This window comes from Prionailurus viverrinus, chromosome C1, assembly GCF_022837055.1.
Source record: "Prionailurus viverrinus isolate Anna chromosome C1, UM_Priviv_1.0, whole genome shotgun sequence".
NCBI lineage: Eukaryota > Metazoa > Chordata > Mammalia > Carnivora > Felidae > Prionailurus > Prionailurus viverrinus.
Genome location: NC_062568.1, coordinates 117349770 through 117367133, shown reverse-complemented (window position 1 = coordinate 117367133; position 17364 = coordinate 117349770). Strand labels below are relative to the sequence as shown.

General features: G+C 42.1%; 1 protein-coding gene across 2 annotated transcripts in view; it reads left to right on the top strand.

The window, feature by feature from the left end:
* Positions 1–16197: 16197 nt before the first annotated feature.
* MAGI3 (membrane associated guanylate kinase, WW and PDZ domain containing 3) overlaps positions 16198–17364 on the top strand; it is a 247688-nt gene continuing 246521 nt past the window's right edge. For both annotated transcript variants that reach the window (XM_047868943.1, XM_047868945.1), the window contains exon 1: positions 16198–17072. In XM_047868943.1, coding sequence (XP_047724899.1) covers positions 16757–17072 — 316 coding nt within the window. In that variant the 5' untranslated portion in view covers positions 16198–16756. The remainder of the gene's footprint in view (positions 17073–17364) is intronic.

Sequence of the window (17364 nt, the reverse complement as noted above, 5' to 3'; positions counted from 1 at the left end):
ATGTGGGGCTTGAACATAATACCCTGAGATCAAGACCTGAACTAAAGTCAAGAATCAGAAACTGGGGGCACCGGGGGGCTCAGTTGGTTGAGCGACCAACTCTTGATCTTGATTCAGGTCATAATTTCGGGGTTTGTGAGGTCGAGCCCTGCATTGAGCCCCAAGCTGGGCTCTGCACTGGTAGCACAGAGCCTGCTTGGAGCTTTTTCTCCTTCTCTCTCTGCCCCTACCCTATTCATGCTCTCTTTTCTCCCTTTCAAAATAAGTAAATAAACCTAAAAAATTAAAGTCAGACACTTAACCAACTGAGCCACCCAGGTGCTCCCAGACCTTCTTTAATGCAAAGTGACCCCTATATATCCTCCATAAAATTAGACAATACAAATGAGTCAAATAAAAATTCTGATAATTTTATCAGATAAAATTATCACTGATAATTTTATCACTCAGGAATAATTACTGAACTACTATTAATAACATGTTGTAATGCTTTTTTTTTTTTTGACATTCTGCACTGCATATGCAAATCTTTAAAACTAATTTCTTCTCCTTCAACTTCTGTCTTCCATGGCCTAAAAGCACCACTTTGATTACATCATCATCCTATTTTCTGATCCACGAGGGCTTTCCACGCTTGTTGAGTATAACTTGGGCCACTTGACATTTAAGGTTTTCCAACATTCTTTCCAGAATTCCTTCTCCTACCTTGTCTCCTTAGAACCGATGCTCCAGCTACACTGGACAGCTTACATTTCAGTCAAGACTGGAGTCTGTAGAGATGTCATAATTTGTAATCTGAATGAACACTCGAGACCTTTACAATGGTGTATTTTGGGATTTCACAGTTTAGGACTCTTGATACAACTAGCAACTTGTCCCAGCATAGAACCTAATTTTTGTGAAAAGGCCAAGCTGTTATATAAGCATTTTGCTGAAATCCAGGAAAAGTAATCGAGAGCATGCAGTTCAGCCTGTAAGGGATGATTGAAAACTGAAAAAAAGTTGGGTGAATGTGCCTCCACAGGTCATAATCCTCTGCAATACTTGTTTCTGCTGTGTGGTGATGGAAGGAGTGACAGCATGCGTCTTTTTTAGCTGAGTACAGGGAGCATGAGTTTCCCCAAAGGTCCTAGCATCACACTCTTGTAGAATTAGAAGTTCTGGTCCCTTGAATAAGCTTGTCCTTCATTCAGCTATCCTGAGTTCACCGCATTCTACCTCTACAGCCATGAAAGGTAATAATTTTGGTAATCAAAAGTATAACCCCATTGTTTTTAACCATCAGCAATTATGCCTATCAGTTATTTTGTGTAGTTTTTAATCACTGAGAAGATTCTTATGATAGGTGAACACTTTGTTTATTTTTACCAAATCTTCTAAAAACTAGCCTCCCCCCCATTCTGGCTTACACATTATGGGTGGTCAAGACTAGGATCCAAATGAAAATCAAACTTGACATTTCTTCCATTTTCTACCCCACATGTTTCCTAATACTTTAAATTAAAATACATGAACTTCTACAAAGATAAGTTGAAAAGTAGAATATTTGTCCCTCCATGTGCATTGTCGGATCAAAAAAGAGGGGTGGGCTGATAAGCTAAGAAAGTCCATCATGGTAAAATTCCCTTGTATTGTAGAGCCTTAGTCAGTAGAGGGGATGGAAAACTATTGTTATCATATGTTTAATTGTTCAGTTAGGTAGGGATTAATCCAAAATAAGTATTTCATTTTTTTTAATTTTTTTTAATGTTTATTTATTTTTGAGACAGAGAGAGACAGAGCATGAGCAGGGAAGGGGCAAAGAGAGAGGGAGACACAGAATCGGAAGCAGGCTCCAGGCTCTGAGCCATCACCACAGAGCCCGATTCAGGGCTCGAACTCACAGACTGTGAGATCATGACCTGAGCCGAAGTCGGACGCTTAACCGACTGAGCCACCCAGGCACCCCCAAAATAAGTATTTCAATTTATATTGTTGAAACCATCTCAAGTGTATTACCCTGCATTGCCAGGCAGTGGGTGATTTTTTAACTCATCCACATCTAAAATGTTACGAGTCTATGAATCTCTCTGATAACTATGGCTTTTTGGTGTCTCAATCTCACTACTCAGAATTGTTCTTAATGTAATGCATCCTTGCTGTAGTGATTGTTAAGGGAATGGGTAAACACTTTCCGACTCAGGATATCCCAAACAACTGGTTAGTTTTTAAGGTCCTCAGAGCCTATTGTTTTGTGTTTTACTCCCTCTTCTAGACAATTGTGGCGAGCATTTAGAACTAGCCGACAAGGCCAATAGATTCTGAGCTTTCTTTCACTTGTTTCTTAGATATTAAAAAAACAAATCAAATAAGTATATATGTATCCAGTTTTCTCTCGTGCTCCAGTAAATCTTACCGGAGTTTTACCCAAATGAGCTTAAGCAAAAAGTTACTTTAAAACCTCCAAGCCTTCAAGTTTTTTTTTTCCAGTTAGAGATATGATTGACACATAACATCCTATCAGTTTAAGGCGTATGATATATTCATTTGATATGAGTATGTAGCATGAAATGATTAACACAGTGAGTTTGGTTAACATTAATTAACTCACATACTTACAAACTGTTTTCTCTTGTGATGAGAACTTTTAAGAACCACTCTTAGCAACTTTCAAATTTAGAGTACAGTATTGTTAATTACAGTTGCCATGTTCTACGTTACATCCCTAGAACATTCTTATCTTCTAACTGGAAGTTTGTACCTTTACCTTCAACCATTTACCCCCTCCCTGCCCCTGGCAACCACCAACCTGTTGTTTCTATGAGCTTGTTTTGTTTTGTTTTTTTTTAGATTCCATATATATGTGAGCTCATGTAACATTTGTCTTTCTGTCTAAAAACCAGCCAATTTGACATTGAGACATTCAAAACGAAATTCTTAAGAATTTCTCAAGTTTTACTGCCTGTTTACCTCGGCTATTGTTCTATCAATATTCTGTAAAACCACTTAAATTTGGTTCAAAATAACTTCCTTTTGGTACACATTAACCTCCTGGATCAAGATCAACATGGGCTAGAAAACTTTCTGTAGAAAACCCCAGTCTAGAGGTCAGCTGAACCCTAAGTCTCTCCAAGAATGAACAGTGATGAAATTTCTGTCAATAGGTCTTATTCTAGTAATGTAAAAAAATTTTTTTCAGCTTCTAATTAAACTGCAATTAAACAGAAAACAAAGCTATTTGTCTTTTATTCAAAATCATTAGAGGCACAAAACTGGCACCTATACAGAATTGTTGAACTGTCCTAGTGGCTTCTAACCTGTCCATCTTTAGCTTCAGATAAGTAACATGTTAGTGTTGTATATACACATACATTGCATTATAGTTTTATGTATACAAATACATATAAAAGGCATATATAAATATAAAGGGCACATACACACACACATAGGTGTGTGTAATTTTCACCAACATTGATTCATTTTCACCTCCTCTAAAGATAGTGAGCATTAGGTAAGGTTTTAACTTCTTAAACCACAGAATTCCCTAGGCCAAGTATCTCATGCCCTAAGTAGTTTGGTTTTAAAAGATTAATCTGAGCTGAAAATACTGAACCTGTGCTTAGATGAGATTCCAGACCAGTAGAGTAGATTTGGGAGTTTTATTTATTCAGCACGCTCTGTAAGACACTGGGCTAGACCATGTGGGACATGCAGAAGGGCAGGCCTCGATTATTTTTCAACTGCCACCTTCTCTTCCTCCTTCCCCTCCCTGTAATCCTGCTCCTTTTTGCTCCACTTCCTCCTTTTCTTTGAATATAGTATTTTTATTTTTGTCTTTTTTTCCAGTTAATACATGTGGAGTAGATGCCTGAACAGCCTAAACCCCTGTGCAGTCAAAAATCTGTATATAGCTTTTGCCTCCCCCAAAACTTAACTACTGATAGCCTACTATTGACTAGATGCCTTGACCAATGCCAGTTGTCTAATACATCTTCTGTATATTACATGTATTATATACTGTATTCTTACAAAAAAGTAAGCTAGAAAAAAAAATGTTAAGAAAATCATGCCCAAAGAATACAAAAATACTAATTCAAAGCGACATATACACCCTGATATTTAAAATTTTTTGTCAATGTTTATATTCTTAGAGAGAGAGAGAGAGAGAGAGAGAGAGAGAGAGCGCGAGAGAGAGAGTGCATGAGTGGGAGAAGGGCAGAGAGGGAGACACAGAATCCGAAGAAGGCTCCGGGTTCTGAGCTGTCAGCACAGAGCCCGATGTGAGGCTTGAACTCACCAACTGCGAGATCATGACCTGAGCCGAAGTCGGACGCTCAACCGACTGAGCCACCCTGGGGCCCCATATGCACCCCGCTATTTATAGCAGCATTACAACAATAGCCAAATTATGGAAATAGCCCAAATGTCCATCAACTGATGAATGGATGAAGATGTGTGTGTATGTATGTGTATGTATATATATATATATATATATATATATAATCTGTGTATATATATCTGTTGAATGAATACATCATACACACACACACACACACAATGGAATGTTACTCAGCCATGAAAAAGAATAAAATCTTGCCATTTGCAATGATGTGGAGGAGCTAGAGTGTATTATGCTAAGGGAAATAAGTCCGAGAAAGACAAATATCATATGATTTCACTTATATGTGGAATTGAAGACACAAAACAAATGCTCATAGGGAAAAGAAAAAGAGAAGCAAATCAAGAAACAGACTCTGAACTATAGAGAACAAACTGAGGGTTCCCAGAAGGGAGGGGGTGAGGGCTGGGTTAAATAGGTAATGGGGATTTAGGAGTGCACTTGTGATGAACACAGGGTGATGTATGGAAGTGCTGAATCATTATATTGTACATCTGAACTAATATTGCACTGTATGGTAACTAACTGGAATTTAAATAGAAACTTAAAAATGTAAGAGAAAATACACTTATAGCAGTTTACTGTATTTATCAAAATAAATCTGCATACAAGTGAATCTGCACAGTTCAAACCTGTATTGTTTGAGGTTCAAATGTACTTGGTAAAAATAATAATTCATAGTGCAAAGGGGTATTTAGTAGAAAGCAATTTCCCCTTTCTGTCTTCTAGTCACAATGCCCAGAGACAACTACAGCCACTAATTTCTTGGAGGTTCGCCAGAGAACATAGCCATATATACATGTTTGCAAATATCTACCACATCCCCTTCTTAAATCCAAATAAAAGCAAACACATCTGTACTTAAAAAAATCTACCTTGGGGTGCTTGGGTGGCTCAGTCAGTTGAGTGTTTGACTGCAGCTCGGGTCATGATCTGCCAGTTCATGAGTTTGAGCCCCGTGTCAGGCTCTGTGCTGATAGCTCAGAGCCTGGACCCTGCTTCACATTCTGTGTGTGTGTGTGTCTCCCTCTCTGCCTCTCTGCCTCTTCCCCTCTCATGCTCCGTCTCTCTCTCTTTCAAAAATAAATAAAACATTAAAAAAATTATTTTTAAATACCTATCTTAAGGATCTTCCCACATCAGCATACAAAGCTCTACCTCCTCCTGCACAGTATTCTGTTGAATGAATACATCATAATTCATTTAACCAGCCTCTATTCTAGATATCTTCTCCAACATGCATCTGCAATATACTTGCTAGTACAGGAAGTCTGAAATTTCCTAATAGAGTAACTGCATTGAAAATTAAAAATTTTTGATGCTGGCCTATTACTCACCATGAGGTATACCAATTTTTAAAAATTTTTTAAAAATGTTTATTCATTTTTGAGAGAGAGAGAGAGAGAGAACAAGCAGGGGACAGGCAGAGAGAGAGGGAGACACCAAATTTGAAGCAGGCTCCAGGCTCTGAACTGTCAGCACAGAGCCTGACGTGGGGCTCGAACTCACAAGCCATGAGATCATGACCTGAGCTAAAGTTGGCTGCTTAACTAACTGAACCGCCCACGCACCCAAAAAGTTTGTTTATTTTGAGAGTGAGTCCGTGCATGGGGTGGGGGATGGGGAGAGAGAGAGGGAAAGAGAATCCCAAGCAGGCTCCCTGCTATCAGTACAGAGCCTGACATGGGGCTCGATCCCACAAACCATGAGTTTATGACCTGAGCCCAAATCAAGAGTTTGATGTTTAACTAACTGAGCCACCCAGGCACCCTTATCCTATTGGTGTCTTGATAAGAAAGGCCTTCCTCCTCCAATATTATAAAACAATTTTACCATTTTTATTCTACTGCTATTTGGATATTTTTATGTTTAAATATTTGATCATCTGAAATTTGTTGACAAGTAAGGAATATCGCAGGCATCAAGAATCAAATATTTTCAGATGGCCAGTCATTTGTTCTCTAACCATTTATCGAATAATCTATCATTTCCTCATTGATAGAAAGTGATCATTTTTAAAAACTTATTTATTGATATGTAACTTGGTAAAGTGTATAATATTTTTTTTAATATGAAATTTATCAAGTTGGTTTTCATACAACACCCAGTGCTCATCCCAACAGGTGCCCTCCTCAATGCCCATCACCCACCCTCCCTCCATCCAACCCCCCATCAACCCTCAGTTTATTCTCAGTTTTTAAGAGTCTCTTATGGTTTGGCTCTCTCCCTAACTTTTTTTTTCCTTCCCCTCCCCCATGGTCTTCTGTTAAGTTTCTCAGGATCCACATAAATGTGAAAACATATGGTATCTGTCTTTCTCTGTATGTCTTATTTCACTTAGCATAACACTCTCCAGTTCCATCCATGTTGCTACAAAAGGCCATGTTTCATTCTTTCTCATTGCCAAGTAGTATTCCATTGTGTATATAAACCACAATTTCTTTATCCATTCATCAGTTGATGGACATTTAAGCCCTTTCCATAATTTGGTTATTGTTGAGAGTGCTGCTATAAACATTGGGGTACAAGTGCCCCTATGCATCAGCAGTCCTGTATCCCTTGGTTAAATTCCTAGCAGTGCTATTGCTGGGTCATAAAGTATATAATCTTAAGCATACAGCTAGATTGATTTCTACATATGTTGACACCCTTTAAAGCACTACCCATATTAAGATATAGAACATTTCCAGGACCTCAGAAGGTCCTCTGTGTTGTCTTCAGTCAATGCTCTCTCAAAGGTAATCATAATTCTGACTTTAATTACCATATATTAGTTTGACCTATTATTGAAATTTGTATCAGTGGAATCTGTTAATACACATTTTTTGTCTAGCTTCTTTTGATTCAAATTATGGCTGTGACATTCATCCATTTTGCTGTGTGCAGGTTAGTTTTATTCTTACATTACTGTGTCGTATTCTAAGAATATCCAAGACTTATGTAGCCATTCTAATCTTAATGGACATTTGGGTTGTTTCCAGTCTGGGGCTATTCTGAATAATTCTTGTATAGACTTTTTGGAGGACATAAGTACTCATTTCTGTTGGGTATATACCCAGGAGTAGAATTGACGGATCCTAGTGTATGCATTTACTAACTTAGTAGAAACAGTCAGTTTACCAAAGTGGTTGAACCAATTTACATTCTCATTGGCAGTGTGTGAGAATGTCCACAAGTCTACATGTTTTTGCTAATACTTAAGAGGGTCAGTCTTTTCATCTTAATCATTCTGATGCAGTTGTAATAGAGACCACAATTTCTTAATTGGAATGTTTTGACATTTTGTTTCACTGTGAAAATGTCTTAAGATGATCACCATGGCAAAGGAAAGGAGGCTAGATATGGAGTAAGAATATCTGAGTTCAAGTTTTGACTCCCACCTATTGTGGAGAAACGTGTGGGGACTAGAGTAACCTTTCTGACTCACTAGTATACTGGGCATATGACGATAGCTGCCTCATAGGATTATGACAAAAATTGAACTATTTTAAAATTATTATGAAGATTAAATTATCTAGTAAAGTTAATATATCTGAAAGAACTTTGAAGGGAAAGCACTTGAACAGACCAGTCTTTATCGAGATCCTACTATAAGCTGGGTGCTATTCTAGGCACCAGGGGTAAATTAGTGAACAAAACAAAGATTTCTGTCCTCCTGGGACTTACATTCAAAGGCAGAGACGGACAAAAAAATAATATACTGTATAATTATTATGTCTATAAGCAAGGGATAAATGCTGCGGACAAAGGATAGCAAAGATAGAACAGAGTAAGGAGGTCTAGGAGTTGAGGGGATGTTGCATTTTTAGATAAGAAGGTAAACTAGAGTGCACTGAGAAGTGACATTTGAGCCAATGTCAAATGGAGGTGAGAGCATGAGCCACACAGATATCTGGTGGAAGAGAACGTTCTAGGCAGGGGGAGAGCTGAGGCAAGAGCATGTCTGGCATGTTGAGAGAATTGCAAGAAGGCCAGTGCAGCTGGAGTGGAGTCAAGTGGGCAGGTAGGGGGCACCGGGAAGAGATCATAGAGGTAACTAGATGATGGTGGGCCAGCTGGTCATTGCAGGAACAATGGCTTTTACTCTGAGTAAAATAGGGATACAACTGGTACTGAGCAAGGAGTGACATGATCCGATTTATTTTTTAAAGGATCACTGTGACTGCATGCGTCTTACCAGCTCTGCTGCTATAATGAAATACACGATAACGCTAGACCAGTGGCTTAAACAACAGACATTAATGTTCTCGTGGTTCGAGGAGCTAGAAGTCTGAGATCCAGGTGCCAGCATGGTTGGGTTCTGGTGAGGGTTCTCTTCTCTCTTCCTGGCTTGCAGGCTGTCTCCTTCTTGCTGTGGGGAAGCAAAGGGGAGATCTCTCTTCTCAAGAGGCCATCGATCCTATTGAAGTAGGATGGGGCTCACACTTGTGACCTTACTTAACCTTAATTCCCTCCTTTATAGGTTCTATATCCATATACGGCTGGGGGGTAGGGTATCAACATACAAATTTGGGGTGGGGGGGATACGATTCAATCCACAGTAGTTTGCAATTTGAAAGTTTTAATCTCCACATTCTCAAACACCACCAAGTTGAAAAGATTTCCTTGAAAAATTAACCACATCATGATTTGTATTCATGGTTCTGAAGGTTTGTTGTTGATGTAACCACTTACTCTCTTTGTCCTATTTATGCCTATCAAACTGTGAATGGACAGGATTCATTTATATTTATTTCCTTGCAATATAACTGTCATATAACATTAGTTGCAGGTGTACAACATGATTTGATATTTACATGTATTGCAAAATGATCACCACAATAAGTATAGTTAACATCCAGCACCACACACAGTTACAATCTTCTTTCCTTGTGATGAAAACTTTCAGGAGGTGTTATATGTTTAAATGTGCCAAGATTAACTTTAGGTTCTAAAGCACAGAGGCACCTCCTCGGAACCCTTTTTATCTTGAATGTTGCCCTGCTTCTGCAATAAAATCCAGCTCCTTCTCTCCTTCACTCCAAATCCAACAAGGTCACTCTCCATTTTTGAATGGAAAATACAGACTTTATTTAGATGTCCCTGTTAAGGATAAGCAAAGTCCACAGCACCCAGACTTTGAATGGGGTGTGTTTATTTTAAGCTTATGTGGTGTGTTTCCAATCATTTTTACTGTGAAATTTGCGAGTGTGCGTTTGGAAACACTTCACCTAAGTTTAGCCAAGTAAATGAGCATTTTCCTTCTGTTGAAGAAAGGCAGTTTCACATCATGCTTTCTTTGTGTTGGAATCCATGAAAGGACTGTTTATTTGCTTCCAGTCTGCAATGAGAAGACCCAGGGGCTTGAAGTTTTCTAGCTGGTCAACGAAACTAACGATTTTATACGGTAGTAAAACTCTTTTAAAACAAAGTTTGTGAGTTCCTTTATTAGTCAAGAAACAAATTCTACTTCTTATAACAACACATCCTATAGATTAAAAGAACAGTACATCGTTTCACAAACTTCAAGGTCAGCATATACTTTGAGTGGATGTTACTTTAAGAGTTCAAAGAAAAGCCTTGAAATTAGCATTCCACCTCTCTGGGCACGCTATTCAATAAATACCAATAAATACGACAAAAGAAAGAACCTGTATGCATCTAAACTTAATTAAGTATTTTTCCCACTTTTTATTTTGTAAGTTCCTCCCTCTTATCTTCCTGTGAAGGGACATTTCAACAAAGCAATTACATTCCACACAGCTTCTTATTAAATACAATTGTAACATATTGCTTTAACTATGATCAGCCTAGGAAATTAAAACTATAACTTCTGATTTCCACAGTACATTCGATAAATTTTCATCTTCGTTGTTTCTACCCTGGTCCATGCCATCAGGCTTTCTCAGTGGGCTCCTGTACCAGATTTCTGTCTGGCTTCTCAAATTCTATCGTCACCCTCCTCCTTCTCTATGGAGCAATCCGAACTATCCATCTAAAATGTAAATCAGATTCTGCCACTCCTCTCCTAAAAACTTCACATCGCCTCAGGTCTCACTGTTGGCCTGGAATGTTCAGGTCTCCAGTTGTCACTTGGCTCCCTCTTCCTTGTCAGTCAAGTCTCAGCTAAACTGTCACCTTCTCAAGCAGACTTTCTCCACGACTTCTGATGTAGCCTGTGACTTCTCCTAAATAGCCATTATTTGATTCTGATTCATCTTCTATTTTAATTATAGTACCATTACTACTGGAAGTTATCTTGATCACTTAGTTGCTTTGGGTTTACTGTTGACGGGGTTCAAGATGTGATACCCTAAAATATGGCAGCTTGGCATACCGAATAGTTTAAACTGAAGCAGTTTGAGAAAATAGGAGAAGCAGGCAGGTCTCTCTGACCTTCTCTCTGCCCTTCTTCTCTGAAGTGGGTCATAAGACCTTCATAGGAGAGGTGCCCTCTCCAGACCTGGAGAAAAAAAGGAGCCTCTGTATATCCAAGTTGGAGGGATAGAATCTGAGCAAACAGGCTTTGCTAAGTTTCCCGGGTTTACTACTCTCAGCTCATATTCTTTGCCCTATCACATCTTTCCCTGACTTTCAATTCTTCATTAATAGCCTCAAAACCACTCAGGTTTAATCATTTATTCTGATCTTTATTTCCTTACAGAGTCTCCTGTGTCACATCAAACTTGTATTAAATAAATTTGTATGCTTTTCTTCTGTTAATGTATCTTTGTTAGATGGAGTTTCAGACCCAGCCAGGGACCCTAACAGGGTAGAAGAAAACCTCTTCCTCCCCTACACTGTCATCTTCCCCAGGAAACAAGCGACCTTGTAGGTTTCTTCATTGCTGTAAACCAACACCTAAAAAACAATGCCTGTTTATAATGGGTACTTTGTTTTTTTGAATGAATGTGTGCTAACTATACTAAAGAACAGAGTAAGCAGACCAATGAGGAATACACAAATGAATCAGAGAGACCCTGCTCTCAAGAATCTTGGGGTCTACTGGGAAAGAAAACAGAAATAACATGCTATTAGTTCTGGAGAAGCAAGAGCTGACATCCAGCTGTAGGAAACCAAGGCTGGCCTTGAGTAGGAGATTGTATTTTAGCTGAAAGCTGAAAGATAGGTATTTTGGTATTTTCTATTTTATTCAATGTTCTCTTTGTCCTGCTTTGTTAGACAAACTTGACATCTGACTGCTTAACTAACCCCTCTTTCAAAGCATGTTGGCACTGCCCTTGGGTTTGAATGTTCCTATTGTTCTGTGAGTTTGCACTGGATTCATTTGGTCATTTGCAGGTAAGTGCACCCATGGGCAAAAATGCACATTAATGCGTGAAACGTAGTAAGTAATACATATTTCAGACAATAAATTAGTTTGTTTAACTGAAATAAAATCTTCCATGTTACTGCTTTTGTAATTGAGCATATTTTAGCATTAGCATACAAATTAGCCCATAGACCTAGGCAAATAAAAATGCTAATAAAATGTAAAGATACAATAGAACATTAATACTGAATTTGGTTAGGCTGTTAATGTTAGACTACATTACATATATCCTTTCCATAATACAGTAAATATGGACATTTTCTAAGCCAGTGAAAGATTTTGTTGATCAGAATTTTTAAAATTCAAGATAATTTTTACTATCATCTGTGGGAAGAAAAACAGGATGAATGTTCTTACATTCTGCATAGAAGGCAAATATTTGTTTTATCCGTGTACTCCACTTCTTCCTCACCCTCTGCCACCAGGATACTTGAGAATGGCTTCGTCTAAATAGTGACTTGACTTACGATTACTAGAGATTCGAGTTTTCAAGAAAGAAACAAGTGAGCGTACAAAAATAAATGAAACCGAACATTTCTCCCTATACTTGCCTTGCTTTGGCACAAAGCCAGGCACAAGTCCATGGACACTGTTCACATGGACGCCGATGTGAGTGATGGCCCTGAAACTGTAGGCCCACGAACTGTGCCACCATACGAGACACCTCTGATTGTACAAAGGAGAAAGTAAGCGTGGGTCATTTCAGAAATATTGGGAATTTATACCTGCCATCCTGAAATTTTCTAAGCAGAAGGGTCTATTTAATTCTCATTAAGAACACTCTGCACGATAGTATCCAATGAAACAAATTCCCCACCTTGTCCGAAAAAAATATATCTTTGAAGCAAATCAGTACATTCTATTTGTGGAGGACACTGTGGATTGTTTACCTAAATGCCGATCTTCCCCCCTTCATATTTGTTAAGAGATGCTCCCCCCCACCCCTGAGTTTTGTTGAGATACTGTGCAGGCATGCAGTTTCTAAGATGCTGGCTGTCTTTTTGGGTGTTCCATTACTCTTTGCACCGTTGGTTTAGGAAAGGGCATTTGGACAATGCCGCCCAATGAGCTGAAGGGAAAGTCTTCCTGGGAGCCTTTGGGGAGAGGTTTCCTTGGTCTCCAAAAAAATAAAGAAATGGGGAAAGGAGAAACCCATGTCCCTCTTTTCAGTTTTTAGCATTGTGATACTTGTGTTACTTGGTGCCTCTCCAGCCATCTTGGGACCTAACGCATGGGGTATGCATCTTGAAATGTATCTGTGTTTATCTTATGGATGGTTAGAAGTAGCTCAAAGAAACCTTGGAGATTATCAAATTCAACTGTATCCTTGATTTTTTGTTAAACCGGTTTCCATATTACTTGGCTTATTAATATTCCCCATGGAAATCATAACTATTAGGCCAACTGTTAGATTTTGGAAACAGTAATGAACATAGGTACAATTTGATTATTTGGTTAGGTGCCATTTTACAGAGAGACGCTTGGAACGTGACTCTTTTAATTGGTAATTTCCAAAGTAGTCTCCTACCAGAATGAATTCATTGGAGTGGGCAGCTTACTTCTAGAATATTTAAAAAGCAGAAGCTAGGCTTACTAAGATGGGTGAATTTAATACTTAAAAAATTCCAGAGGTGATGAACAATGCTCTTAGCCTTGTCACAAATATAACTATTTAGCTATGAGTGTTGGCTTTTATGCTAGACCATATGTTAAGTGCTTCCTTGACTCAAACAGCTCCATTCAGGTCTCACAACCACTCAGGTGAGCACTGTTATCATACCCCTTTCCTGGATGAGGAAATGGAGTTTAGGTAAGGTTAAATAGTTGAATAGCTTACTTGAGATCACAGAGCCAGGAAGTAGAAAAACTGGGATTTGCAGTCTGACTCTAGACCTCAAGCTCCTAATCATTGCAGTTTTCTGCCCAAGAGTCAAGATAATTTATTATTGATTGAGGAATGTGGCAGGCACCATTGGGTGCCTACTTGATACCTATTCTTTCTCCTCTGTTTGGGGTGACTTATGATCAAGTTAATGAACTGTGGCAATCCCATTTTCTTTTTGCCACTGATCTATGGTAGGCATGTGACCATTTTCTAGCCAATAAGAGAGATTCTAGTGGGTGGGGGCGGGGGCAGGTAGTCTAGGAAGGAGTTTTCTCCTTCATAAAAATGGGAACAGCACTGCTTTTCCTTCCCTTCCTGCTCATACCTCTGAGGATGTGCCATCTGGAGCTGTGGCAGCCACATTGCAATCAAGAGGTGACAAGCCTGGAGATAGAAGCCAAAAAGCATATAGTGGTAAGAGACCGGGCACAAAAAGAATTTGGGTCCTTAGTGACATGATTGTGCTGCTGAACTAATGCTGAGACTATTTAACCTCTGAACCTTGTGTTAAAGATATAATAAATGACCTCATACATCAAGCTGTTAGTCAGATACTTTGTTTCTGGCCAATAGTATCCTAATGGACACAGTCTAGGCAGGAAAAGACGTTTTCTTGGAGGTGATGTGAAAGCAGATGATGTGGAGATTATCAAGTTACTGTAGGTAATAATTCAGAAAAAAATACTCCAGCTTTGTCTCAGATCTGGATAAATCTGAGCAATCCACATATCTGTGCTGGATATTTTCCCCCTTTTCTCTACAGATGCATGGTTTCCTCTTTGTGTGAGATGGACTGCATCAAAGGACTTTTTTGCCCTCAGGCTTCTGGGCTTCTGGTTGGATTTGGCCACTGGGATGTACCAGCAGGAGACTGGGAGAGAGAGGTGAGTGAGCTATAAATCCCCCAGCTTCCTCCTTGGGTTTTTACTTAGGCTCACTGCATCCCTTGCCTGAAGGTCACAGGCTCCTGTCTGGCTGCCCTTTTTGTGCTGAATTTTGGTTCCTTCCCCTTGCTTCTACAGATCTATCAGCTTGCAGTCCCAGGGTTCCACACTTCCCTGTGGCTCCCCCCACCCTGCCTACCCTTTGTAAAGTACCATTTGTTTCCTGCTAGGCTCTGACCGATACAATGGTGTGAACAAAATCACTGCAGTTGTTGAAACTTCGCCTAGTCTATCTGACACGTGAGATTCTGTGGAGTTATTCGTAGTGTAAATAAGGGCTTTCCTCAACCACTGAAGGGAGATAGGAGACTACATAGTGTGGAGCCATGTTGAAAAAGTAAAAGTATCCTAGCTCAGAGAAAAGTCTCTACTTTGATGGAAAAAAAAAATCAAAGAAGGCTACCTGGAAGAGATGTTATTTGGGCTGAGGATGAAAAGGATTTCTTTTTTTTTTTTTTTAATTTTTTTTTTTCAACGTTTATTTGAAAAGGATTTCTAAAAGACAAAACGAGTGGGGAGAGTGTAAGGCAAGTGAGGGAAGAGAGAAAGCTCAAGAGTTCTTGAAAAATTAGCGCTGGAGTGGACCTTTATTCTTTGTTTAATGTTCTTTATTTAATGTTCTTTATTTAATGTTAGTTCTCCTTCCACCTCCTTACAGATGAATAAGCTTGACGCTGAGATTTGGCCAGGGTCAAACAGCCAGTAAATAGAATGCAGGACTCCAATGCAACGCTGTTAGTTCTAATCCCACTTTCTACCTCCACATCACCCTACTTCATCTCGGGCAATCTCTCTCATTAGCCTATGACCTCCTTGAGAGCAGGGCCTGTTTTCTTCATCCTTGCACCCCAGTACCTAGCATAATTTCTGACATAAAGTCAACATCACCAGCTACAAACAGTAAGCACCCACCTTCTGTGAGGCACTATGCAGATATTTTACATGCGCCTCATGTAATCTTCACAATAATTTGGAGTGGTGTAATTGTCTCCACTTTTCAGCCAAAGATGCAGCGGCTCAGAGAGGGTGTCTAATTTGTCCGATGCCACACAGCAGTGTCTAGGACTCTATTTTACTTTCCATCATGGGCGTCCAATAAGATTTGTTGAATGAGTTAATGAACGAACAAGAAACATCCACTGAGCTCAAGTGATCGGTTGTGACCACCCTGGAGCCCCCGCCACTTCGGGCAGCGGACTCTGCTCTCTGTCTCTCCAGTAAAGTACACCCTCTCTTGGAAGTGCTCCCGGGCTCCACCCCCAACTCCGCCCCGCTCTCCAGCCACGCCTCCACCTCGGAGTTCTTTCCGCTCTTCCCAACCGAGTTTTCGCTTGGCACCAGCCGACGCACGGAGAGGGCCTCTCTCGGCCCTGCGATGTGTTGCGGGTTCCATTCCCCTGCCCCTCCCTTCGCCCTCCCTCACTCTCCAAACTTCTTTTTTCCACCCTCTTCAAACTTCACTCATCCGAGTGCCCGCCTCCTTCACTCCCACTAGCCAATCGGTGGTCCTCGCTCTCGCTGAGGGTCCGCCCCCTGCCCGCTGGGGGCCAATCCCCGGCGAGGGAGTCGAGTGCCGGGGCTCGTTCCCAAGCGCCCGGCCTGTGACGGCAGCGCGCCGGGCGCCGCGCGGCAGAGGGGGGCGGGGCTCTGGATGAGGGATGGGCGAGGGCGGGGGGAAGGGAAGAGGGAGGCGGAGGAGGTTGCGGCGGGTTTGAAAGCGGCAGTTTCCTGGCAGCTTGGGCAGGCGTTGGTCTCCGCGCTCCAGCTCCGCAGCGGCCACGATCGATCCTGCGACGGGTCTACGCGCGCTTCTGCGCGCCCCCGACGGATTTTTCCCGTTCCGGCTCTTCCCCCTTCACCTCCCCGCCCCCCTGCTTCTGCCTTTCCCGCCGCTCCGCCGCGGAGCCCGGGGGCCAGCCGGCGGCCGTGACCCCGCCCGAAACCCCTCTGGAGCCGCCCGGGGACAGTTCCCCTCTCCTTTCTTCAGCCTCGCCCGGGGTGGCCCTCGCGCAGCCCGGCAGCTCCGGGGAGCGCAGCCGGGAGGGGCGTCCAAGGGGCGTCTCGGGGCTGGGAGCAGCCCGGCCCCAGCGGGCTGCGGTCGGGGGGGTGGGGGCGCCGGAGCGGCGAGGCCCCCTCGCAGGGCTGCACGGGCCGCCGGGCCCCCAGGCTGAGAGGGGGCCGGAGCGGCGCCCCCGCCGCCCGCGCGGGGTCTCCCCCATGGTGCAGCGGGGTTCGGGATGTCGAAGACGCTGAAGAAGAAGAAGCACTGGCTCAGCAAGGTGCAGGAGTGCGCGGTGTCCTGGGCCGGGCCCCCGGGCGACTTGGGCGCGGAGATCCGGGGCGGCGCGGAGCGCGGCGAGTTCCCCTACCTGGGGCGGCTCCGGGAGGAGCCCGGCGGGGGCACCTGCTGCGTCGTCTCGGGCAAGGCGCCCAGCCCGGGGGATGTGCTGCTGGAGGTGAACGGGACGCCTGTCAGCGGGCTCACCAACCGGGACACCCTGGCTGTCATCCGCCACTTCCGAGAGCCCATCCGTCTCAAGACTGTGAAGCCAGGTACGCCGGCCCTGCCTTTTCTGTTGCGGGGTCTGGGGGGGAAGTCGGGGTGGGCGTCCTGGGAGCGGCAGCCACTCCCCACCGCTTATCGCCCTGGGGAATCTTAGACTCCGTGGTTGCTCCGGACTCGCTGGCGAGGGGGAGGGGCGGCGATGGTGATTCCCGTTTTGCCGATGGGAAAACTGAGCTCTGGCTTGGCCAGGCTGCTCTGCAAGCTGTCATAGATTTGCAACCAGAAGCAATTTGGGTTTCCTAAACCTGTAGCCCTATCTCCTACCGAGAGTTTTTGACT